General features: G+C 35.8%; 1 protein-coding gene across 7 annotated transcripts in view; it reads right to left on the bottom strand.

The window, feature by feature from the left end:
* Positions 1-285: 285 nt before the first annotated feature.
* SP3 (Sp3 transcription factor) overlaps positions 286-26546 on the bottom strand; it is a 128279-nt gene continuing 102018 nt past the window's right edge. For 6 of the 7 annotated variants that reach the window (XM_078327385.1, XM_078327383.1, XM_078327384.1 and 3 more), the window contains 3 exons: positions 10537-10729; positions 4766-4962; positions 286-2023 (listed from right to left, as the gene is read on the bottom strand). In XM_078327385.1, the coding sequence (XP_078183511.1) occupies positions 1707-2023; positions 4766-4962; positions 10537-10729 (707 nt within the window). In that variant the 3' untranslated portion in view covers positions 286-1706. Of the gene's footprint in view, positions 2024-4765; positions 4963-6134; positions 6257-10536; positions 10730-26546 lie in introns of all 7 variants that reach the window. The other variant, XR_013518874.1, reaches the window with a different exon arrangement.

The raw sequence follows: 26546 nt of genomic DNA, 5'->3' as shown, positions 1-26546 counted from the left end.
TAAAAATCTTGCAAACGGTACTGATAAAACTAGTATGAATCAATGTGGGCTAAGAGCTAATAGACATTTTTCCAAAATTATATCTAATAAGCTCATTCTTACTTTAGGTTAAAAAAAATTAATAAATGACCAGTGTCTCTACATCTCTTCTTGAAATAAATATACCTCTTCACAATGGTCTAAAATCAAGAATCTAAAAACAAAAAGCAAAGCTGAAGAAAAATTAACCACAGATTCTTACCCCATATCACTACAATCTTTTTAATGCATAGGAATACAACAAACTCAAAAGAAAAAAAAAATAGTGTTTTATTAACTACCACACTGTTATAATACACTTTAAACGTACAATAAGGTAGCCTTTAAATTTGAGGTGGTCTTAAGAGTAACAAATGAACATAATTCCAAATTTTTGAAATAGGTGAACTGCTGCAGTTATAGGTATACATTTAGGAAAACTGTATAGCTCTTACAAGACCAGCAATGTAACTTTATTTTGTACATTTTTAAATTGAAAATATAAACAATAATTAAAAAATAAAAAGAAAATACAGCATAATAAAAAACATACGTTTCTCAATTAAATGTACTGGATACATATAAATTTTAAGGGAAGAAGCAAAAAAGGAAAATGATTGATATTTAGGTGCAGACTGACTACCTAGACAAAAAAAAAAAAAAGACTTAAAAAAATATCATAAAACCTCTAGATTTTCTATGACTAATATCCATATGGTTGGAGTATCGTCACACTATGGAAGTGATTTTGTTATGTTTGCATATGTTATACTTTACTGGTAATTTACATGATGGCTTTTAAGGCCCTGGGAGACATATGGTTTTTGGAAACGAGATTGGATAAAAATCACTGCTAAGATGCAATACACCTTATTTTTTTTTTGGTCCTCCAATCTTCAAGAAAAGGGGTAATTCACTATAACATTTTCTTACCACCCAAATGCCTCAACCTATACATTTTAAACTTTTTTAAACATTGGTTATATTGCCCAACTTCGTTATTGAAAGAATATTAACAAGACATTATTTTGGCAAATTAAATCTTAAACATGGCTTTTCAACAGGATTTAAAAGGTGACTATCCCTAGAGTTCCATGTTAAAATGTAGTTTTCAAAATCTTACAAGAGTAATGCTTAAAATATTGTACATAGTTAACCTAATTAAAATAATTAGCTTCAAAATGACAAATTGATAAGCTAAGTAAAGCCTACACTATGTAACATTTGCTTGGAAACTTGATTTGTCAGTTATGCATAATAAAAATTCCAGTCATCAAGAAAATTACAAAATTTTTTATCATAACATGATTTCTTTCACCCACCAGCTTTTTTATCTTACAATAGATAAATACCAACATGTTCTTATTTTTACACTAAACCACACAGGATTGATGCATTTGGTTAGACTACCATTCTCATTGTTAAATTCAATTTTCTCTTTATATAACTTGGTAAAATTTCATTTCTTCTAGATTCCAAAAGTACCTACAAAACCCATGCAATTTTACCATTTTTAATATACTATGGAATATCATACAAAGTAAGGCATTTCAGTGTCATGTATAACCAAGTTACTGTCAATCCAAAAATTTTTGCACATCAATAAAAAGATATCTAAGAACTTAGGAACAATATTCTTCTCACTACTGTATAAAAATAACCACAATGAATAAGTATTTGTGTAATATTTACTCCATTGTCTCATTTCCAGAAACCGTGACAAGCTGTAAAGGTATTTCAGTGTTGGTAAGGATATCTTGATTGCTGGTGGCGGAAGTATTAACAGTTCCTATCCCTGAAACAGAACCTTGTTGAATATTTGCAAGGATAAGTGTTGTTCCTCCTGCAGTAATCAAAGTATCATCTCGCGCAGCTTCCACAGATGCCAGCACTGTACTGCTAGAGTGAATACCTTTTTTATTCTGGTGTGTTTTAATATGTTTGGCAAGGTGGTCACTTCTCATAAAGCGTTTTGAACATTCTGGACAAACAAATTTCTTCTCACCTGTTAAGAAAAAAAAATTAACTCAGTTTTAAAAATTCAACTGTAATAACTCAATCATCTCCCCCCAAAACAGAAAGTAAGTCAATGCTGGTATCTGAGGATGGGAGCAGGGGTCTATTATAATTCTATTTGTTTTACGAGCTACCCCTGCAAGATTTCTCGTACAAAATATTTATCCTTAAAATAAATCTTTCATCTTTACTTTTTGGTGAACAGCAATCTTCAAACATGTACTGTATAATAGATGAATATTCAAATAAGACTTTAATATCTCAACTAAGTTTGTCTGAAACACCTGTGTTAAGATGCCAGCTAAAAATCACCTATAACACACTTTTTAAAAGTCTAAATAAAAGTATATTCTTTCATGCTGTAATTAAAATACTAACATGTCATATTCATGATACTAAACCTTCCACTCTTAAATATAAAATAAAGTAATAGGGTACTTCTAGATTAAAGAAATGACACGACAAGCTTGAGATCCAAAAAAAAATGAGTAATCCCCACAATAATCAATCTGGCTAGTTGACTTCATTTCAGCTGGAACAATCAAGAACAAGATTAACATGTCAAGATGTTAAAGTTGTTAAAACCCTGATGCCTAAATGCCTAAATTTATTTCCCAGCATGAATAAAATAAGTTTAAACACAAAAGACAGACTGAACTTCTATTATATTGAAGACCTACTCTGCAAGATTACTAAAAAGACGACAAAAGGCCAACTTAAAAGGAATTCAGAGAGAAATCAATCAAAATCAATCAATAAATCTAGTTAGTATTTTAATTCTTTTCTTCAAAAATGTCTTACCCTATTATCTTTTGTTCCAGCACCTCTACTCTACATAGGTCCTTATCAGAACTCATGCTTGAACTCTACTGCAGTCACATCCCAGTCTCACTCTTTCCAGACAGATCTTCCTTAAAGACCAGATTACTACATCAGAAAACTTCAAGATTATATTAAGTGTTATGGAAATCCAAGAGTAACTTGCAGATGACGTAACAGTTTAGATGCTCCACTGCCTAATTTACAAGGATCTCTAAAATGTGCCTCAATCCTACTTAACAGAAACGTTATGTAAAATTTCATCCTCATTCACCTCTTCTATTAACATACCACCATTTCTCTAGGAAACTATTTCCCACTTTCTCTTGTAACATTATACTCCATGGCGAACAGCACAATGATCAAACAAGATTAGGAAATGCTACACACATTACATCACCCAGTTAAAGATGCAAGCTGTTCACCTAAGCATTTAATTTAAAGGTCCTAAGAGGTGCTGCCCTGAAGTTACTTGTACCCTCTTTGGCCCACCATTTCCCACACTTATTTGATCATAGAACCTTTTTCTCCCTTTTACATTATTCCTTTTTATATCCTGCTGATAAAATCCTACTGAGGAAAATCCTGTTACAGGGCCATCTTAAGGTCTATTATCCCATACTTTACGATCCCAAGCAATAATATCTCTGTTTCTGAGCCTTTTCAATAGCACAGACTACAATGCAAAATCTTTTATCTACTTTTTTTGAAACAGGATCTCACTTTGTCACCCAGGCTGGAGTACAGTGGCATGATCTTGGCTCACTGCAACCTCCGCCCCCTGGGAGGTGGAGGCAATCCTCCCACCTCAGCCTCGAAAGTCTCTGAGACTAAAGGCTCACACCATCATGTCTGGCTATTTTTTGTATTTTTAGTAGAGACAGGGTTGCACCATGTTGCCCAGGCTGGTCTCAAACTCCTGAGGCTCAAGCAATCTGCCTTCCTTGGCCTCCTGAAGTGCTGCAATTACAGGCATGAGCCAGCATGCCCAGCAGCTTCATCTACTTTCTTGTCTCCTGTAGTTTCATATACATTAATCTCATATACCTACCCAATGAGAGACAGGAACTAAAACAATCAGAGCATCTGTGTACTACTATAGACCTCACAAGTAATTTTATACAACACTGAAGGCCAAAGTAGAAGGTATGTAGCAATGTCAGAGATAGTTTATTCACTTAACCTAATAAGCAACTTGGATTAGAATCCAGATGACTTTAAAATCCATCTTGTTCTCCATTTCACCATGCTTCTTTCAAGCTCTCTAGGGATTATAAATACATATTTTTCAATTCTCCAGTGTTGAGCATAGACTGATGAACACTTTTAATCATTTACATGGTAGTAAGAGAAAAGTATCTCTAAGTTATACTATTAGGTTTTGGTGTGGATCAGTCATAGATCTATTTCATTTTACAACCACGCAACACTATATAAAAATAATATAATGAGAGAAAGTCTTCACATCAACAATGCCTTGGTTATTCCCTTACCTCAGACAGACTAAAAACATAAGAAAAGGTGAAATATCCAAATATATCAGAACAGGATTATTCTTTGTTACAGTGTTAAGGAGAAAGAAAAAATAGGATAGATCAAGAGTAGAAGCTAACAACTAATTTGAAATGTCAACAGAATAAAAATAACATAAATGTGGCTTAAAACATTCAATGATGTCAACAAAGCTAACCAAAGTCTACATAAAATAAACTTTATTTTAGAAGATAAGCCATACTGCCTTGTTCTTTGGAATTTGTGTTATTAAGATGGTGTTACTGAAGGTAAAAATTTGATGTAATTCATTGTATTTGAAAGATTCAGTTCAGTAAGGAATGCTTAAAAAAAAAAAAAGTCAAGGCAATTATGTAGCCCTATAATTCATTTTTGTTGGTTAAAAGTAAATATTAGTAACCTGTATGTGTTCTTCTGTGCCTCTGTAATTCATCACTTCGAGTAAATCTTTTACCACAGTACATCCAGTTACAAACAAAAGGGCGTTCTCCAGAATGCCAACGCAGATGAGCTCTCAGATGTGAGGTCTTCCCATAGACTTTACCACATCCTGGTATATGACAAATGTGTTGCTTCTTTTTCCCAAGATTGGTACCTCTAAAAAACACACACAGAATAATATATACTTATATGAAAATATTCAAATGGACATTACCATTTATGTCCTATATCCCCATGTTTAATTTTAAATAGAAGACATTATCATTATGAAGTCAATCAGAAACCAAAACCATGTAAAATCAGTTTCAATAAAAATTTATGTATTTCAAGCATATACATTTTACATATTAATCTTACTCAGAATGTGACTGTTGTCCAAATGTAAATATGCCCAAGAATTAAGTAATTAAAAGGACATTTCATATGTATAAGAACGTATGATAAAGCTATTTATTCTTCTGTCAGAAGCATTCACAAATCCTATGCAAAAGCTTGATCCAATTAATTATATAGGAAACTAAATGTGGTCTGTATTCAAAAGTCATGGTGTCAGATAATCAAAAACATATTTAAACCCAAGAATGAATGTGTAACTGATCACAGGTACAATTAAAAGGTATAGGCAACATTAGCAGACTTTAACATGATTTAAGCATATTTATTCATATTTCTGTGGCCACACCCTGAATATACACTGACTTGGAGAAAGCTTTTTTTTTTAAATCTAGCTAAAGCTATGGTCTGAACTCCCTTAGCATTAGATGAAATAAATACAAATCAAAATTGTCTTTACATTTAAAATTCCCTTCATATTAACCACATAAAAGATATCCAAAATTAGACACAAGAAATATAATACAGTTTTCTCAACATCACAATATTTGACATTTATTACATTTCAGTATTTAATACCAAGAGCAGGGTTTAGAAGATAAATTAGATGGGTGAACAGAGGTATCTTAGACTAAGCAAGAAGAAAACTTTTTTGATTCCAGAATTGATAATCTGAATAGTATTAAACATCACAGAAATGTTATTTCTCAACCTTTAAACAAAAAAAAAAGTAGGCTAGTTACTGAATAAAAATAAGTTAGTTTTTTGAAAACATGACACTTCGGACAAAACAATTTGTATAAACTTTACAATGTTTCTGAGCTTTAAAAAAAAGTACATTTAGCCCCCTCCCCAACACCCCTCCTCCCCCAATCTCACATATCCTGTAAAACTTTCTATAGCCTGTAAATCCTCCTGTATACAATAAACCTATCGTTTTTCAAATTTACTGGAAAAATGCATATTTCCCCACATTTATATTTTAATGTACTCACACTCAGTAGCATGTGAAATTGCCATAGGACAAACAGTGCTAAACGGTGCAGTGCTGGCTGTTAGATGCCATAGGTGTTCTGAACAGGGAGACATCAATGTGGGCTCCAGTAGTTAGAGAAGGCTTCGTGGAGGAGGTGGGTAGGATTTAGATAGAAAGGAGGGAAGGCATTCCAGGCAGAGGAATAGCATAAGTAAAGACAAGGAGGAGTCATGCTGTTGTCTCAAGGGCAAGGATGTCATAATCTAACACAATTCTAGTTTCTGCTCCAGTCCACCCCCAATTTCTACAACTCTCTTCAAAGAGCTGAGTTGAGTGAAACAGTTTTTTCTGGCTCCCTTGCAATGCCAAAGTTTTATTAACCAAAGCCAATATTGATTCCATTTAATTTAGCTTTTTAAATTCATTTCATTCTTTTAAAAGCCCTAAGAAAAACAGCAGTGTTTGTGGCTATTGGTGTACAAACCAACTTTACATATCGTGTTCACCATAGCAATTTCACAGAGAACCCAATTCAGTTCACTCATGTACTCATGATTTCATGCTTCTCCTCTAAGCCTACCACTCAGGTGAATCAATGCACTTTTACAAACTCAAAAGTGCATTTCACAAACTTAGCAAAATTTAGCATGGGAACACTAATAAAACACAAGACCAACAAATTAACAGCAACAAATCTGGGTTCTCAAAGAAGCAAGAAGCTAGAAAAGTATTTTCAATTGAATTATTAGGAAATAAATATTGTTTGAAAACGGGATAGGCATCTAAGAAAGAAAAACCGCAGGGGAAGGGTTGCACACATATATAATTTAAGGAAAAAGCTCAACATCCAGACCCAAAAATCTACTTAAAAAAAAATTTTGATTCAAGATTAAGATACAGATATGGTAGATGTGGATTTATGGCATGTTACATGAAGGCTGGAAGGGAGAACTGAAGTGAATTTCTCAACAAACTTCAGGTAAGAAAAGACTTAGTATTCTGTTTTCTTCTTGATTAATATCCATACCACTAATGCCTATAATATAGGGAAAACAATTTTATATTTTTATTCTTGACTGTCTAAACTTGTTCTCAATAATTTAATAATGCTAATACAGAGTGGAGGCTATTGGTGGGTAGAGGGGTTAAGAAAAGTTAAGTAAATACACTCTCTCTGCTCAGGGTAGAAAAAACAAGACATAAACTGAAATGATGACAAAGAAAACAGATTGTGCACAATAATTTTTAAAATATGGACTGATGTTTTTAATTCATACAAAACCTACATATCAATAATGCCTCCAGAATTTATTTTACTTGTAATTATTTGTCTCTCACTAGGTTAAACAGTCTCTGAAAGCTGGTTCTGCTCAATAAATATTGACTAAATAATTACAATTTTTAAAGATTTAATTATACTTTACACTTTACTTTAAAAGGTTAATAAATAAAATTTACTTCTCTAAAGATGAGTAAAATTGGTTCTCTAAAAATGCCACCTTGCCCATATTCTTTTTTAAAAAATGGTTGCAAAAAAAGACAAATATTCTAAAAAATATTAACTACTAGGGGCCGGGTGCGGTGGCTCAAGCCTGTAATCCCAGCACTTTGGGAAGCCGAGGCAGGTGGATCACAAGGTCAAGAGATCGAGACCATCCTGGTCAACATGATGGAAACCACCGTCTCTACTAAAAATACAAAAAATTAGCTGGGCATGGTGGCGTGTGCCTGTAATGCCAGCTACTCAGGAGGCTGAGGCAGGAGAATTGCCTGAACCCAGGAGGCGGAGGTTGCAGTGAGCCGAGATCATGCCATTGCACTTCCAGCCTGGGTAACAAGAGCGAAACTCTGTCTCCCAAAAAAAAAAAAAAATTAACTACTACCTATATAACCTTGCAGAATACTTCAGAATTAATTTGGATTTACTACATATATTATGCTTCTATTATCTATTAATTAGATACAATTGTCATTTATTCAAGTGTGTCTATCACACATACACTACTTGAATTTTGTTCAAACAACCTCTAAGAAACAATAGTTTCTTTTCTTAGGAAGCTCAATTTTTATTGCTTAGAATAAGTAAGCTATTAAAAACTGAAGTCACAAAAGCTCTAGAAAAAATATAAATGACCATTTTTATAATCCTCAGGATAAAGAAAACTTTCAATGGCATGGTAACAAGGCATCTAATAAAGGAAAGGCTGATCAACTTGTAATTTTTGTGCTTAAAATGTTTGCAAGCTGTAAGTGATGGAACTGTTTACTTGTGTAATAACAGTGCATTCTGTAAACCACTGATAAAGCCAATGTAAAACTGGGAAAAAAATATTTGCACATGACAGTTACATAAATTAACAGATTCACACACACAAAAAAAATTCACAAAATAAATTTTAAAGTGGCAAAATAACATCCCCTAAAATGTTCAACCTCACCAAGTAATTTAAAAATATACTAAATAAGACAATATTAAGGTATTTTTCATCTGCCAGACTTTCAAAGGTTAAAAAAATTGTAAAATCCATTGTTGGCAAGGGTATGGGAAACTAGATAGTCTCACACACTGCTGGTTAGCATATAAACTAGCCTTACTAGCAGACAATTCCCTTTAACCCAGCAATTCCACTTCTGCCAACTTATATAATCAGACGAATGTGCAAAGACAGACATGTAAGATTATGACAAATAATAAATTCCCAACGAAAGATGTTAAATTATTCTACATCCATATAATAGAATACTATACAGCCATAAAAATAATGCAGACTATGTAGACTTGAAAATATGGTCACAAAAATTCTCAAAACAAGAACAGACATATAAAACAGTGAGAATAAAATGATTCTACTTTAAAATACATGTAACATCTTGAAGGACATATACAAAAATGTTACTAGCTTATCTTGGAGTGGGGTGGGTTTTTGGTGTTTTTAAATGTCCTATATTTCTAAATTTTTATGAGCATGTGTTAGTTTAATAAACATAAATTAAAATAATTTTATTTTAAAATAAAGAATAAATGAAACAAAGGCCAGGCTTCTACTAGATTTGACTTTTGGGAATAATTTATCTTAAAAGCTCCTCTAAAATGAGTTTCAAATGTTATTGCCTAGCCAGAATTCACACATTTTAACTGACCAAAACATGTCAAAAAACAAATTTTTAAACTAATTACAATAAACATGAATACCTAAGGATCCCATGTATAAGGAGGGTCACTTGGGAGGCAGTATGTTTAATGGTTAAGGCTCTGGAGTAAGAAACTAGGTCCAAATCCCTGTTGTATGTGCTCTTTAGAGTCACTCAACCTCTCTATTTCTCACGTGTAACACTGTCAGGAATACAGTAAGCTCTCAATGTTACCAGTTCATAGTGATTATTATTACTGCAAAGGGCTGGTCAATGTGCAACTCAAAGCAGATGGAAAAGCTCTATTAGATCAAGTTTGTCAACTGTGTTAAAAGAACATTCTATGGACTTAAAACAGTGCATTTCTAAGAGAGGTATGTTAACTTTCAACATGACAAGGGATTTGGTTAGCTATGGCTTTAGAGTTCTACCTGTTTTGGCTCTATATATTTCAAAGCTGCACAAAAAAAGGACCATGACTATTAAATCTTCCTGATGGAAATTTAGTATTATTAACAATATATCTCTGTCCTATTTGGGGCTTTCACCTCAATCCCACCTTGTGTGATATAGTAACACTGCTATCCAAGTTATCAATTTTTGTTAATATTTGCCTGATAAATCTTTTTCCATCCCTCACCTTCAATATTCCTGTGCCAATTATTTGAGGTGTTCCTTATATAATCAACATCAGTCTGTATCTTGTTTTTTAAAATATATGATCTGAGTCTCAATCTCTTAATTATTAAGCTTAGTACATCGACATTTAACAACTCATCATTTTGAGTTTACTCCAGTCATGTTAATCCAGTTTTAATGTTTACCAAAAGACTGAATTGAAATACAATCCCATTTTTTAAAAAATTCAATCTATTAAGGCTTTTCACTTCTATTGAAAATGGAAATACTTAGGCTTATCAGCCATTTCTGAATGTCTTAATTTTTATATAACTGCTATTCTCAACCTAATAATCAACTTTTTATCTATATTTAGGCAAATTCCGTTGCTGGTTTGCAAATAGGCTAATTTCTGATATGGGCCTGCTAAATGGCATCTGCTATACTGTTTTTGAAACAGCAAACTAATAATTTTAGTTTAAAAAGCATTTAGAACTGAAAATCCAATTGCATATATTTTGCTCTCTAACTTCTGCCACACGCGCACACACACACACCCAAAATGATCATGTAATGAATTTCTCATAATTAAATGACATAGCATGCAGTACTTCAAAAATTAGGATGGTATTAACATTCTTAAAAATATATCATGTTTCATGTATGCATACCTCCCACCACCTTCTTTACAGTTGGGACAAGTGCAAGCTACCCTCCGAAGTCTTTTTCCTTCTTGATGTTGTTGGTCCCCTTCTTCATCTACCACTTGTACTCTTAAGTGTGTTAGGTCATTGGTATTCAAGGTAGAATCACCACTGAGCTGCCACTCTTCAGGATCAGGTTCTTCTTCCTTGATCCTAATATCTAAAGGGGGGGGGGGGGGGAGAAACAAATGAGAAGCAACTCAATGGCCCAAAAAACAGCATGAAATCTGAGCCTCTTGAAAGTAAAGAGAATATTATGTACAAGTTAAAAATAATCTGTGGAGCATAATCATTGCTCCTCTTTGTGGCCTATTCTGTTCAAAATAATCTATTTTCTAAGTATCAGAGATCAAAAGAGGAATACAACTAGCATAAAAGCTTACTTTTTAAAATATTCAATAAGAAAAGCAGGTAATATTTTTGAGCAAAATTTTCAGTCATAAACTGAAAGCAATCTGAAATTTCAATTATAATTGTTTGATTAGTAAAAAAATCCAATAATCAATTCAGACTAAAATAAATTCTAATGTCTTTAATCTCTTTCACAACTTGCATCCTTGCCTATCTGTAGGTACTATATGAATACAAATGAAGGTAGAATTCACTTGAAACTGTTACAAACTTAAGCTTTAAAGTCAAACATTACTAAAATATCAGTAACAGCCAAAACATTACTAGAGAAGGCAGTATAGAAATATGAGACATTTTCTATTTTCAGAGTTTTATCACAAACCAGATTGGGAATTACAATGAGCATGCAATAGTGAAAAACCATAAACATGGTAGAAAGTCCTATCACTATTCTGGTGAGCCAAACATCTTCATTTATCATCAATATATCATTTGCTAAGTGAAAACTAAGAGATCCACTGAAGCTTTTTTCATTTCAGTAAATTATCTTTTTAAAGGAACAATGAAACACTGAACATAACCATCTTTGTTGAAACGTAATAATCTTAGGAAAAACATAAATTCCTGCACATTTTCATTTTAACATATGTAAACTAAAACTCTTAATTATTTTAGAACTATGATACTAATACTCAGCGTAAAAATAGCCTTAAAAATCAAAAGTGCCCATTAACTCCTAAATTTATACTAATGAAAACTAGAATGTATAATCAATAGTCAAGAAAATTACCTCAAATAGCTTAGAACAAAAGTTTATCAGAACAACCACCTCAAAAATCAAGGGGAAAATAAATTGGAAAAAAGGAGACTCTGGCCTCGGCAACAGGGTAGATAGTGGTGCCTTTCACTGAGATATGAAGTATTGGAGAAGGTTCAGGTAGAGACAGGCAGTTAGTTCAAAGTTGAAGGTGTCTGAATTAGAAGTGTTCATGAGACATACAAGTAAAAAAGTTGGACCTAAAAGTCTGTATGTAGCTCAGAAAGAGAAGTATGTGTCAAAGATAAAGAACTGGGAGTTATCTATAGATACACAGTAAGATGACTATTCAAAGAACTAGTTTAGAGTCAGGTACAATGGTATGCCTGTAACTCTAGCTACCTGGGAGGCTGAGGGGGTAGGATCACTTGAGCCCAGGAGTTTGAGGCTACAGTGAGGTATGATCACATCATTGCACTCTAGCCTGGGCAAGAGGGAAACTTGATTTTTTTTTGTTTGTGGGCGTGGAGGGATAAATAAAAGAAAAGAACTAGATTAGATCAGGGACTATGAGTAGCAGAAGATGAGAAGGTGGCCTATGAGGAACACAAACATTTAAGGAACAAGACAGAAGCCAGGAAAATGTGCTACCACAAAAGAAAAGAACTGTGTTTTAAGAAAGAAAAAAGTGGACAACATCAAATGCCGCATATAAAAAACCGACTTAAAAAGTGAGCAAGGGCTAGGCATGGTAGCTCATGCCTGTAATCCCAACTATTTTGTGAAGCCAAGACAATAGGATCACTTGAGACCAGGGATTCAAGACTAGTCTGGGCAACAGTGAGATCCCATTTCTTCCAAAAAACAAACAAAAAAGTGAGCAAGAAGTGAGAAAGATTAATGATAATAACTATACCATGTTTTTCAAGTCTGAGTTTTGCTCTTTTTGCCCAGGCTGGAGTGCAATGTCACAATCTAAGCTCACCGCAACCTCCACCTCCCAGGTTCAAGCGATTCTCCTGCCTCAGTCTCCCGAGTAGCTGGGATTACAGGCATGTGCCATCACAACCAGTTAATTTTTTTGTATTTTTTAGTAGAGACTGGGTTTCTCCGTGTTGGTCAGGCTGGTCTCGAACTCCTGACCTCAGGTGACCCACCCACCTCGGCCTCCCAAAGTGCTGGGATTACAGAGATGAGCCACTATGCCCAGCCTAGACACCTTTTTCAAGAAGTCTGGTTAAGAAAGACAGAAACATGGCAGTAAAAGCCAAAAAGAACACAAGGAAATGAGTGGTGGTGTTTTGGTTTGAAAGATAGTAAAGGAAACCACTGTTTAAAATCTTAAGATCCATTACAGAGGAAGAAAGTGAAAACACAAGAGTGAAATTCCTCAAGTGAGAAGGTTGTCAGGAGGAAATGACAATCCAAAGCACTTACAGGTTTAGCTGATGGGGCACAGGTACCTTCTCCTCTATTAACATTGAGGGAAGAAAGGACAAAGGCCTATTCATTCATCCAATAAATATTCACAATTATCTACTATGTGCTACAAATTGTGCTCTACCCAGATGCAGGGTGAATATGATTTGAAAGCTGAAAATTAAGGAACTGTAAGAGTTCCAACCCTGTTGTGTCTATATTCTCAGTGAAGAGGTGAAGAGTCAGGTATGTGTAAAATCCTTATCGAAACACAATAAGTGAGTCTTAACCTCTGTTCCTTTATCCACCTGTAACACTATGTCAAAACATTGTACAAATATTGCACAAAACTAGCTTTTACAAGTTGAATACAACACAGTATATAGATACCATATATATGGTTGAATATATTTTAAGTCCAAAACATGAAGAATTTTATCAGATGTTTTAAAAGCTGCTCATTTAAGTTTAATTTTCAACCTTTTGAGTATTTATTTGTGACATTATTTATAACAAGACAGTAAGGAAAAAAAGCAAGACTGGATGAAGAGGTCTTGAATTTGTAAGAGGGGCTTAAAGACAACACAGAACAAAAAAGCAACTGATGAGAGAGGAAAAACATGAACTGCAATTTGACTAAGGGGGTGAAGATGTAATAGGACATTCTTGCTCTTCCCTGTTGCTAATTATCTTACTGGTACCCACAAAACACGTTTAAAAAAATGTGTCATGGACATAGCCACTTACACAACTTAGTTTCTTTCTTATTGCATCTAAATAGACCACAGGTACATAGAATTTAACATGTCTAAACTGAATTCATCTTGTCCATCCACCAAACCTTCTCCTTGTATCCCCTTAGGAATAATGAACCTAACTACTCATCAACTTCAGGTGAGTCCTGTCAGTCCATTTCCAATCCTCTCATCTCTCTTTCTCCAACCATTTTTTACACAGCGTCCCCAGTTTTCTTCCTAAATAAAAATGTAGCCAAGCACAGTGGCTCAAATCTGTAATTCCAACTACCTAGGAGGCTGAGGTGGCAGAAGCACTTGAGGCCAAGAGTTTGAGACCAGCCTGGGTGACATGGCAAGACCCCATCTTCAAAAATAAAATGTCAACAATTAGGCAAACATGACGGCACACGCCTGTAATCCCAGGTACTCAGGAGGCTGAGGCAGAATACTGCTTGAACCCAGGTGTCTGAGGCTACAGTGAGCTATGACAGCACAACAGCACCCTAGCCTGGGCAATTCTCTCTTTAAAAAAAAAAAAAAAAAAAAAAAAACTGACGCCAGGCGCCTTGACTCAAGCCTGTAATCCCAGCACTTTGGGAGGCTAAGGTGGGCAGATCACTAGGTCAGGAGTTCAAGACCAGCCTGGCCAATATGGTGAAACCGTCTCTACCAAAAAAAAAAAACTAGCCAGGCATTGCAGCAGGTGCCTGGAGTCCCAGCTACTCAGGAGGCTGAGGCAGGAGAATCACTTGAACCCTGGAGACAGAGGCTGAAATAAGTCAAGATTGCACCACCGCACTCCAGCCTGGGCGAGAGAGTGAGATGCCATCTCAAAAAAAAAAAAAAAAGTGAACTGCATCACTTTCCTAACACTTGCACCAATTCTCTATTTTCTACAGAATAAGGTCCAAATTCATTAACTTGGTATTCAAGAATGTTCTTAATCTGATCCCATCCGCTCCTCCAACTTTAATGTTAAAACACTGAAATTCTAATCATTATCAAAATACACATCATCTCCCAATGTCACGCCCTTGCAAGTACTACTTCTCTTGTCTAGACTATTTTCTAATTCTTTTGTTCTTCATCTAACCTCTATCTATCCTTCAAGACTAGTTGGAGAGTAATAGCCTGCACACATGCTTATAATATAATTAATTATATTAATTGGTTCATATGTCCCTTTAGATAAATGCTTCACTCAAAGTTCTCAGAAAATACAGTCTCCCTAAATGAACAAATCTTTCAATAATCTACCTAGAAAAACTTTGTCCTCTACTTTTCTATGCCCCTTTTACATGCAAATAATACATAGAGATGTTACAAGACTAAGTTCATACAGATGAAACTATAAGATGTTCACTAAAGACAATAAATTAATTGCCCAAAAAGTGTTATACCCTATTTCTAATCACTGCACTCATTCATACACATCTGGGTATATTTTCCAATTCTAACCATAAAATCAATTAATGTAATAAGCCCTAAGAAATTCTCCTTTGCATACCAACTTAATACAGATAATCTTAAAAATAAGTATTCAGTACCAGGCACTTAAGTATACAACTTCCTTGGTATCTCAGTATAGATGACAGGAAAACATTTTTTTTTTAACTGTGCAGCATTAGTGTCCTACATGGTAGCTAGTTATTCTTAGAAATCCACTATTTATAAGGCTCAGGAGAAAGGAAGTAATAATCGATCAAAATGACCCATAAAGATAAAAAAGATATTCAACATTTTTAAATATCAGGGAAATAAACACGTAATTCACAATGAGATATCATTACACACCCACAGAATGACTAGAAATTTTAAAACAGACCGTGCAGACTGTCAGCAAAGAAGTGGAACAACTGAAACTCCTACAGTGATGGTAGGTATGTAAATCAGTACAACCACTTAGGAAAATCTTTCATCCACATCTTCTAAAACTGAACCTATGTATATACCCTATGGCTCAATTTCCCCAGGTATACATCCTACAAAAATGCAAACACATAACACCAAAATACTTGTACAAAATCTATAGCAATATTGTTTGTAATAACCCTAAATTAGAAACAACTCATATATCCACTAGTATGGAAAAGTGAATCATATTTGTTCACACAATAGAACATGTTAAAAAAAATGAATCTTAACCTACATGCAACAGAAATGAATCTCTCAAAGAATTTTGAACAAAGGAAGCCCCCCTACACTCCCTATGTATTCCCTATATATACAGGGAATGGGATCATGTATGATATTTATATAAAGAAATTTCCATTTATGTAAGACCCTTAACAATTGACAATGATTCCAACCATATGACACATGGGAAAAGGCAAAACTATGGAGACAAAAAAAAAGATCAGTGGTTGCCAGGAATTAAAGGGGAGGGAGGGATGAATAGGCCCAGCGCAGAATACTTTTAACGTAAATATATTAAATGTTGTTATTAATGAACATTAAATACTTTTAACACGAAGTATTTCAGGGTAGTGAAAATACTCTGAGTAATATATTATAGTTGAACACTGGTATACATTTGTTTAAACTCACGGAATGTATAACACCAAGAGGGAACCCTAATGTAGAGTATGAACTCCAGGTGATAATACATCAAGTAAATCAACTGTTACAAATGAACCACTTTGAATGATGGGGGATGTTGATAATGGGGAAGGCTAAGCATGTGCAGGGGCAGGTAGGTAAGGTTTATCTCTATAACTTCCTTTCAATTTTACTAAGCATCTGAACTTCTCTCTTAAAAATTACTTATTTATTTTTTGAAACAGTCTTGCTCTGTCTCCTAGGCTGGAGTACAGCAGTGCAATCTCAGCTCACGCCAACCTCTGCCTCCTGGATTCAAATGATTCTCCTGCCTCAGCCTCCCAAGTGGCTGGGATTACAGGTGCCCACCAACATGCCCAGCTAATTTTGTACTTTTAGTAGAGACAGGGCTTCACCATGTTGGCCAGGCTGGTCTCAAACTCCTAACCTCAAGTGATCCACCCACCTCAACCCCCCCAAAGTGCTAAGATTACAGGTGTGAGCCACCGTGCCCAACCTAAAAAAAAATTATTTAAATTCGAAGGGACTGGATGCTCAATGATAACAGAAGAGAGGTGACTGCCTACTTCTGAAGGAAATATATGACTGAGTACAGGGAGATTTCTGGGTTACTGGTAATACCTTATTTCTTGATCTGGGTGGTACTTTTCTATGTGTTCATTTTGTAAAAATTCACCAAGTTATAGATATATGATCTGTACATTTTCTGAATGTACATTATACTTCAATATAAAGATTATTCTAAATTAGACAAATTTTTTTACTTTACCTCTAGTTCCCACATAGCTAACTAAACCTTCCCCCATTTTTACACAAATTTTAAAAAAAACTTAAAATGAGTGTGTCCCACAAATTAAATTCATAATTTGAAGTTTATAATATAATTTTATTCACTCAAGAACTATGTGTATGGCTACAATGTGCCAGTCACTGCTCTAGGTTCTAAGGATAAGGCTTAGTCACCATGATGACTGGATATGGTGGCTCATGCCTGTAATATCAGCACTTTGGAAGACCGAGGCAGGAGGAACATTTGAGCACAGGAGTTCAAGACCAGCCTGAGCAACAGAGAGGGGTCCTGTCTCTATCTAGAAAAAAAGAAGAAAAAAAACAAAAGCCAGGCAGGCATGGTGGCACATGTCTCTGCCTCTGTGGTCCCAGCTACCCAGGTGACTGACATAGGAGAATCACTTGAGCCCACAAGGTCCAGGTTGCAGTGAGCCATGACCACATCACTGCCCTCTAGCCTCCGCAACAAAGCAAAACCCTGGCATAGTTTAGATATTTATCCCCTCTCAAATCTTATGCTGAAATGTAATCACCAATGGTGGAGGTGGGGCCTGGGTGGGAGGTGACTGGATCATAGAGGCAGATTTCTCATAAATGGTTTAGCACCACTGTCTTGGTGCTGTCCCTGCAGTAGTAAGAGATCAGGTTAAGTATGCGGCACCTCTCCTCCTACTCTCTCTCTTTCTCTGTCTCTCACCTGCCCCTACTTTTGCCATGTGATGTGTCCATTCCCTTTGCCTCCTGCCATGAGTAAAAGCTTCTCAAGGCCTTCCCAGAAGCAGATGCCAGCACTATGCTTCCTGTACAGCCTGCAAAACTGTGAGTCAATTAAACCTCATAAATTACCCAGTCCCAGGTATTTATAGCAATGCAAGAATGGTCTAATACAATCTTTAAAAAGATGATGGTGGCTTGATGGTAGGGTATTGATGAGGAGGTGGTAGAATAGATCAGTCAGAAAATATTTTTAAAGTAGAATCAAAGACATCTGCTAACAGATTGATAACAGGTTATTATGTGAGGTGCAAGAACAGAAAGAAGTTAAAAAACCCTGTCAAAGCCTCTTTTTTTTAAAAAAATACTGAGCAACTAGAAAGATGGAGCTGCCACTAACTGAGATAGGATAAACTAAAGGTAAATGATTGCAGGGGAGAGGTGCCAGTCAGGGGCCTATTTTGAAATATCAAAGTTCTGAATGCCTATTGAATATCCAAACAAAGGCAATGATCAAATGAAACAAATGCACTGAAATGATGAAATTACTTCATTTGATTCTAAAAGTTTACTTTATTTACATTTTCCCTTTAATGAGCTTCACCTGCCATAAAAATCATCTAAAACCCAGGTAGTCAATGGGTTTATAGTTCAGACAACCTTAAAAATAACCAGAAATCTGGCCTGCCAATATCAGCATATACATATATTAGGCATTGAGAGTCATCTGGAATACAGTGTAGATAGGAGGAAACCCTGCAGCACTCCAAAATTAACAAGTAGAGGCTAAAAAGAACCAGCAACGTAGATTTAGAGTGGCCAGTGAGATAGGAGGAAACTGATGTCCAGAAGCCAAATTGAAGAAATCATTTTGGGAAGAACTTAACTGTGTCAAAGGTCAAGTAAAATGAGGACTAAGAATGATCCTTGGATATAACATTGTGGTAATCCCTGGTGATCTTGACCAGAACTATGAGCACAAAACCCTGCCTACTGTAGACTCCAGAGAGTGGAAGGAGATGAACTGTAAACAAGTATAGGTAACTCTTTCCAAGAGTTGTGCTGTAAAAGCAAGCATTATAAATTGGCAGTACAGTTCCTAGGTTAGCCCATAAAGGTAGATTTGACACATAAGGGTACCTGAAGTATTTGTAAACTAGCCTTTATATTCTGTAGCAATGCCTATATAGTGCACGCTAGCAGTATAAAGAAATGAATGTGCTTATTTAAATTTGATTAATATTTGAGGAAAAGTATGCAAAAACTTTAAGAAATTCAAGGAAATGTGCATGACACATTTAAGAACTTTATAAAACAGCACTGGTTTTTTTTATTATATCTATTCCCTACCTCAAAATGTTTACTTTTCATTTGTCGAGGTATTGCACTGACAGTATCTCTGTCCTGTGATCGTTTTCAGACCTACCAATAAAACAAGCTTGCAAAAGGGATATGTACAAAAGAAAAAAAGAGGCCGGGCACGGTGGCTCACGCCTGTGATCTCAGCACTTTGGGAGGCCAAGGCGGGTGGATCACGAGGTCAAGAGATCGAGACCATCTGGCCAATACAGTGAAACCCCGTCTCTACTAAAAATACAAAAAAATTAGCTGGGCGTGGTGGTGCGTGCCTGTAGTTCCAGCTACTTGGAAGTCTGAGGCAGGAGAATTGCTTGAACCCGGAAGGTGGAGGTTGCAGTGAGCCGAGGTTGCATCACTGCACTCCAGCCACTCCAGCCTGGTGCCTGGTGATGGAGTGACACTCTGTCTCAAAAAAAAGAAAGAAAAGAAAAGAAAGAAAGATTCCTGCACACCCAGGTAAGAATTGAAGAAAACAGAAAATTTAAATAATGAAATACACATATATACACATGGATACACACAATATGATTACAAAGATAAGGCTAATTTTCAATATTAGTTAAGTATCAATTACTCAGGGCATCCCTAGACTTCTATTAAAATATTACCAGAAAAAAATCCTAAATACCTCTTCCTAAAATTAACTACGAATTATTTATCAATAGAACTAACAGAACATTTACGATAAATTCTTAACCAGTTTATCAAGTCTGGAACATGCATATTAAATTTAAATAGCTAACAAATAAATATGAATTACAGTATGGTTGATAAAATGAGACATTATCTTTTATCAATGGTGTGTCATTAAGATTTTGTTATTCTTATCAAAGTCTTTCATATTCTCTGCCTTCAACTTTTTTAAGCACTGATGAAATTACTTCATTTGATTCTGAAAGTTTATTTACATTTTCCCTTTAATGAGCTTCACCTGCCATAAAAATCATCTAACAGAACCACAGGCTAATCCTACAATATCTCATGTATTATATGCTTTCATTATTACTCAGATTCCTATGGATATTTCAGAACTACCAAGTTTTTTTTTTTCAACTTTTCTTCTAAGGGGATAATTCTAAATTATAGATAATAGTTCCTAAAAACATAACTTCACTAGTGTTAAAAGAAGTTAACACTTTAGGGGTAGGTTTTCCCCTTATCAAATATAATAATTTATATATCGATATATACATAGAGATATGTATGTATTGTCATCTGTGCTTTAACATTAAGCAATCTCTTCCCCCAAATGCCATCTCCTTAGATTTGGATCATTACTCTTCTATAATTGTTCCTTTCCTCCCATTTGAAATTGATCTTTTATTAACCTTTCATTTTTATAGCAATTTTCGAAATTATCTTATATACATATACACATAACCGGAAATGACTGATTTTCTAATATGCCTTACAGAAGATCTCATTTTATAGTCTTACCACAAATATGTGAGAAAAAGACTATGTGACCTGTAATTAACACACTGACTAGTGAGATATTATTCACTTTACCTTATTAAATTTGAAGACTAGTTAAGCCCCATTAAGAGGACAGTGTTCTGCTCTCTCCAGTGATGAGTATGATAACTAAACCCATAAGGATTTACTACTTGTCGAGCACTATCTTAAGTGCTTACATATATCAACTCATGTCATGCTCCCAGCTACCCTGAGCTTAGTATTACTTTTCCCCCTACTTTCTAGATGAAAAAAATAAGAGGTTATGTAGTTTGCCTGAAGTCACACAGTTGAAAATGGAACCAAGATGGAAAACCATCCAAAACCGTATTATTGCTGAAGATCAATTCCCTACCAGGGCCATTTAATAGAAATAGCAGCTTTAAGTCAGCTTCCCATCTATAAATATACATGATTTTAATTCATTATAGTTTAATTAAATCAAAGTGAGTTTAAACATATAGGAAGGATAAAGAAACTTTACTATATACATACACTCTTTTTTTCTATTTTATTTTTATTGCTTGAGACAGAATCTCGCTGTCGCCCAGGCTAGAGCGCAGTGGTGTACTCAGCTCACTGCAACCTCCGCCTCCTGCATTCAAACTATTCTCCTGCCTCACACTTCCAAGTAGCTGGGATTACAGGTGTGTGCCACCACACCTGACTAACTTCTGTATGTTTAGTAGAAAGTTTCACCACGTTTGTCAGGCTGGTCTTGAACTCCTGACCTCAGGTGATCCGCCCACCTCAGCCTCCCAAAGTGCTGGTAGTTTACCTCCTTTCCCACCTTCCAATCACCTAAACACTGTATCACTAGAATAAGCAAACACCTTCTAACCTACTTAACTTCTTTTTACGCCGCCTCTTTTACTAAGACCAATGAAGGAAATATACAAAATAGCAATAACATGTTATTTTTTAACCTCATCTCTTGATGTTTAATAGATGTACCTATTACAATCTTATTCTCTGTTTTCGTGCCATCTACCAAATAGATATATATTTTCTCCCAGTTTCTACGTATATATTTATGCTACTCACTAACAATGCAAAAATGAGGCAGGTGGTCCCCATAAAAACTCTGTCTTCCAACAGGACAAGTGCTCGGCATGGTGGCTCATTCCTGGAATCCCAGTACTTTAGGAGGCCAAAAAGTAAGGGTCACTTAAGTCCAGGTGTTTGAGATCAGCCTGGGCAACATAGCAAGACCCATCTCTACCAAAAATATATTGGGTCACAATGCCCAGATAATTTTAAAATTATTTTTAACAATTAATACTATTAATTCTTCTACATTGATTCTATTAACTAATTCATTTTAATTGCATGTTGTAATAAAACTTTTAAATTGAATGGCTTGAGGTTATTTCTTAAAATATTATTTTTAACTAGCCATGACAGAACAGAGTTGGTTATGCTTTTTAGATACTATTAGTGCGTTCTCCACTGCTATAAAGAGATACCTGAAACTAGGTAATATATATTTTTTAAAGGTTTAATTGGCACATGCTTCCATAGGGTGTATAGGAAGCATGATTCTGGCATCTGCTCTGCTTCTGGGGGGCCTCAGGAAACTTACAATCATGGCATAAGGCAAAGGGACAGGTGGCAAGTCACATGACCAGGGCAGCAAGAGGGTGGCATGAGGTGCCACACTCTTAACTAGATCTCACAAGAACTATCACCAAGACAGCACCAAGGAGGATGGTGTTAAGAGTTAAGAGAAACTGCCCCTATGATCAAATCACCTCCCACAGGGCTCTTCCTCCCACATTGGGGATTACAACTGAACATGAGATTTGGGTGGGGACATAGGTCCAAACCATACCGACTACATATCATTCTCTTGTTTGGTTTTTTTATTTTTTATTTTTGAGACAGGGTCTCACCTGCTGACGAGGCTAGAGTGCAGTGGCATGATCTTGGCTCACTGCAACCTCTGTTTCCTGGGTTCAAGCGATTCTCTTTCCTCAGCCTCAAGCAGCTGCAGCTACAGGCATCAACCACCACGCCCAGCTAATTTCTGTATTTAGTAGAGGTAGGATTTCACCATGTTGGCCAGGCTGCTCTCAAACTCCTGACCTCAGGTGATCTGTCCACCTCAGTCTTCCAAAGTGCTGGGATTACAGGCGTGAGCCACCGTGCCCAACCTGTATCATTCTTATAACTTGTTGAAATGTAATGGTAATGGCATATATAATCATATAAATTCACTTTCCCAAATTTAAATAACAAAAATTAAAATATTAAGTATATTTTAAACTTTAGAAACAGTATTATTTCAACTTTTAATTATTTGTGTATCACTTTAAAAATACATCAAAATTTTTTAAAATTCAGAACCTTCAGGGCATGAGTTATTTAGGATAGTTACCATATCTTGAACAAAAATTTCTCCAGAATCAATTACACATTTACCTACCTTCCTTGGTGGGAAGCTCAGAATGTTATTTAATCTTTGTCTAATGATTCCAATTCATTATTAAAAGTAATTTATGGTATCAAACAGGCCCCAGAACACTCAACTAAAAACATTCATAATTATAGTTTTTGATTTCTTCTACTTGTTTTTCTGCCTTCTTCCCAACTCTGGTGACATCTCCATCTTCCACCCAGGTTATCACACCCATCATCCATTTTACTGTACATATCCTCCAAGCCAATTTTAAACTTGGAAATCAGTCAGAATAGTTAAAACTGTATATAAATATTGACTAAATTAGGACTAAAGAAAGGATCTAGGCTACTTTTAAGAAACCCAAACCCTTGCCAGGTGCAGCGGCTCACGCCTATAATCCCTCTTAGAGAGGCAGAGGTGGGAGGATAGCTTGAGCCCAGGAGTTCGAGACCTGCCTAGGCAATACAGCAAGATGCCATTCTCCACAAAAAGGGGGTGGGGGGGGAGACAAAAACAAACGCAAACCCAAAACAGGTAAAACTGCTTCAGTATAGGGACTTTCAACTGTTTCCATAAAGAATACTCTAAGCGTCAGCAGAGAAGATGAATACATGGGGCCCCAGGCCCTCATATAAGTCAGGGCAGCCCCATTAAGATTAGCTTTATACACTGGAGTTCTGCCTAGGATGTCATTTGAGGAAAGGGCTCTGCTTTAGCACTGGACTAAAACTGATGCTTCCGCCACTGCTGCTATGGCTAGGGAAGGGGGCCGGGGGGCATGGTTTTCCTCCATTAAAAAAACACCACAAATACTGCCTTTAAACAAAACAAAACGATTCCCTTCCAACACTTTCTGCAGACTGTAAACAATTCTAATTTATCAACAGAAATAGAAAAAAACAATGCTTTAAATGACCCACTAAACCACACCTATGTATTGCTTTGAACTCCTAGTTATTACAAGCTTCACTGTTTTCTATTTTCCCATGTCTGTTACCTAAATAATCTCTGCCATATTACCTATATAAATTAGAAGACCCTTAGTCAACAAGTGGGTTGGCTATCACAAAGAATAAAAGCCAAAAACCTGGATCTTGGCACGTTAGAATTTGTACATTTTTCTTTTGCCCTCAAATTTCTACATATTGGATTCAAACATTTATTGAATAACTATACTGAGCAAACATTTGTTGGCCAAAGTTATAATCTAACACACAATCAGGATTAGTGAAGTTGTGCTACAGTAACAATCAATCACAAAATCTCAATGGCTTTGATACAACAGTTTACTTTTCACTAATTTTAAATATCCAATTCAGGTTGGTAAAGGAGATCTGTTCATGATAGTGCCTCAGAAGCCCAGGTGCCACTTGACACATGCTTCCAAGGTTGCCTTGCCAAAGAAGGTGGAAAAACATGGCAAATCACATTCTGTTCTTAAACTTCCACTCACATTTTACTGGTTACAAAAAGGCACATGGCCATGCCTGACATTAAGAATTAAAGGAAAGGGCAATTCTATGATTCTTTTATGAAGAATCATGACTCCTTAGTCCCCCTGGTGGTCAAATATTTATTCTTCCCCCCACATGAAAAAATACATCTGTCCCTCCATTAAGAAGGTAACCCAAATATCCCATCCAGTCTCAGCCTCAAACTCAAAAGACAGGATCTGTGGTGATGTGGAAATCATGTCTATATCAAGATGCAGCCCCTCTTCACAGAGACGTATTTATTAAATCAAGTTGTCTACCTCTCTTCACACGCACAATACACACTGACAGAACAAGGTTAAGTATAGCCATAAAACAATGCTCCAATTCAAATGAAAATAAAACAACCATCAGTGGTTCACAGCAATTCATAAGCCAAGCTGAACAGACTGTGCAAGGGCTCTCTGTCCTGGAAGGTGGGGAATGCTCTGACTGATCCTTGGGAGGAGTTTCTAATGTTCTCTGTGCCTCTAGGTTCTGCCTTCTGGGAGGTTTTTCTTGGTCTGTTACCTTCTACCACTACAAGTGAAGTGGACATCAGAGAGTGACTCCTTAGCTGAGCAGAATTCTCAGCAGACAGGTTAAGAAGGGAAGGGGAGGGAGCAACATCATTATGTCTCAAGCAGTTATATTTTATTCAGACTTTTATCTATGTCTCTCCCTGAAAAACTTAAGAAAGCTTACCTATTTGATTCTATCCAGTTCCAAGTGCCAATGTCCAGAACCACAGCTTTATTCTAAGAAACTCCTCTTAGATTTACTACTTTTCTTCACTTTCTTGACCCATGAGACAGTGTGTCTATTTCTGTCTACTTAACTGTGGGTACCTAGAGTTTACCTGGCTTTAGCAGGGAATCCATACTTTTAGTCTCTTTTCCCTAAACCCAGATGAAAAACAATTCCCTCTCAAGTTGGCCTTTACTCTGAATTGCTTTAATCCTTTCAGACATTTGGTCATAACCCTGATTGGATCCTGCCAAAGGATGAACTTTAATTATCTACTCAGAAGCCTTTACAGCTGTGTCTCTTACTGATTAGAGGTAAGAAGCAATGACTGGTCAGGCACAGTGGTTGATCCCAGCACTACGAAAGGCCAAGGTGGGAGGATTGCTTGAGCCCAGGAATCTGAGACCAGCCTGGGCAACACAGGGAGACTGAGTCTCTAAGTTATTTTTTTAAAAAAGGCAGCAGCAGCTATTGCTTCTTCTAATCCTACAAATTCCCAAATTTCTGAATTCTCTGTATTGCTTTTCATTCATACTTTGCAAACTAACCAATTATTTTTTCTAGCTCATCTCTTTAACACCTTATCAAATGAAACCAATAATAGTTAAAACACAATTTGTTTTCCAACCTTGTCCCAAAAGCTACACATGCATTAGGTATATTACTTGCCTTCCAAATTACTGAAGGCAAGTTTTATATAATAGTATTGTTCTCTGCATCGTCATGTTCCTAGCACCTAACATCGGTTTCCTTGCTGCCTGATCCTCAGACCAATGCCACACTTTAAGTTTTTGTTAGAGTACGCTATTCCTTACATAAATTTTGACTTAAGTGATGATAGGCTTTAATAATATAGGTGCCATCCAGCAGAAATACAATGCAAGCCACATATGTAACTTCAAATTTTCTAATAGCCACATCAAAAAGGTTAAACTCAAAGGTGAAATTAACTTTAATAATCTATTTCATTTAACCTAATACAGACATACCTCAGAAACACTGAAGATTTGATTCCAGACCAGTACAATAAAACTATTTTTTTTTTTTGGAGAAAAACTTTTCACTTCGAGATTATAATGGAGGTTGAATGTTGCTGAAGATTTATTTGAGCCATTCATTTGGGCAAAACCTGCACTGCTGGCTCTTGGCTCAAACACCAAGAGTCTCTTTAGGTTCATACTATTACTATGGAGAAAGAGAATTCACTCTCAAATGTG

The sequence above is a fragment of the Callithrix jacchus genome, chromosome 6 (assembly GCF_049354715.1).
Source record: "Callithrix jacchus isolate 240 chromosome 6, calJac240_pri, whole genome shotgun sequence".
Lineage (NCBI taxonomy): Eukaryota > Metazoa > Chordata > Mammalia > Primates > Cebidae > Callithrix > Callithrix jacchus.
The sequence above is the reverse complement of the archived record's forward strand: the minus strand, read 5'-3'. Positions and strand labels throughout refer to the sequence as shown.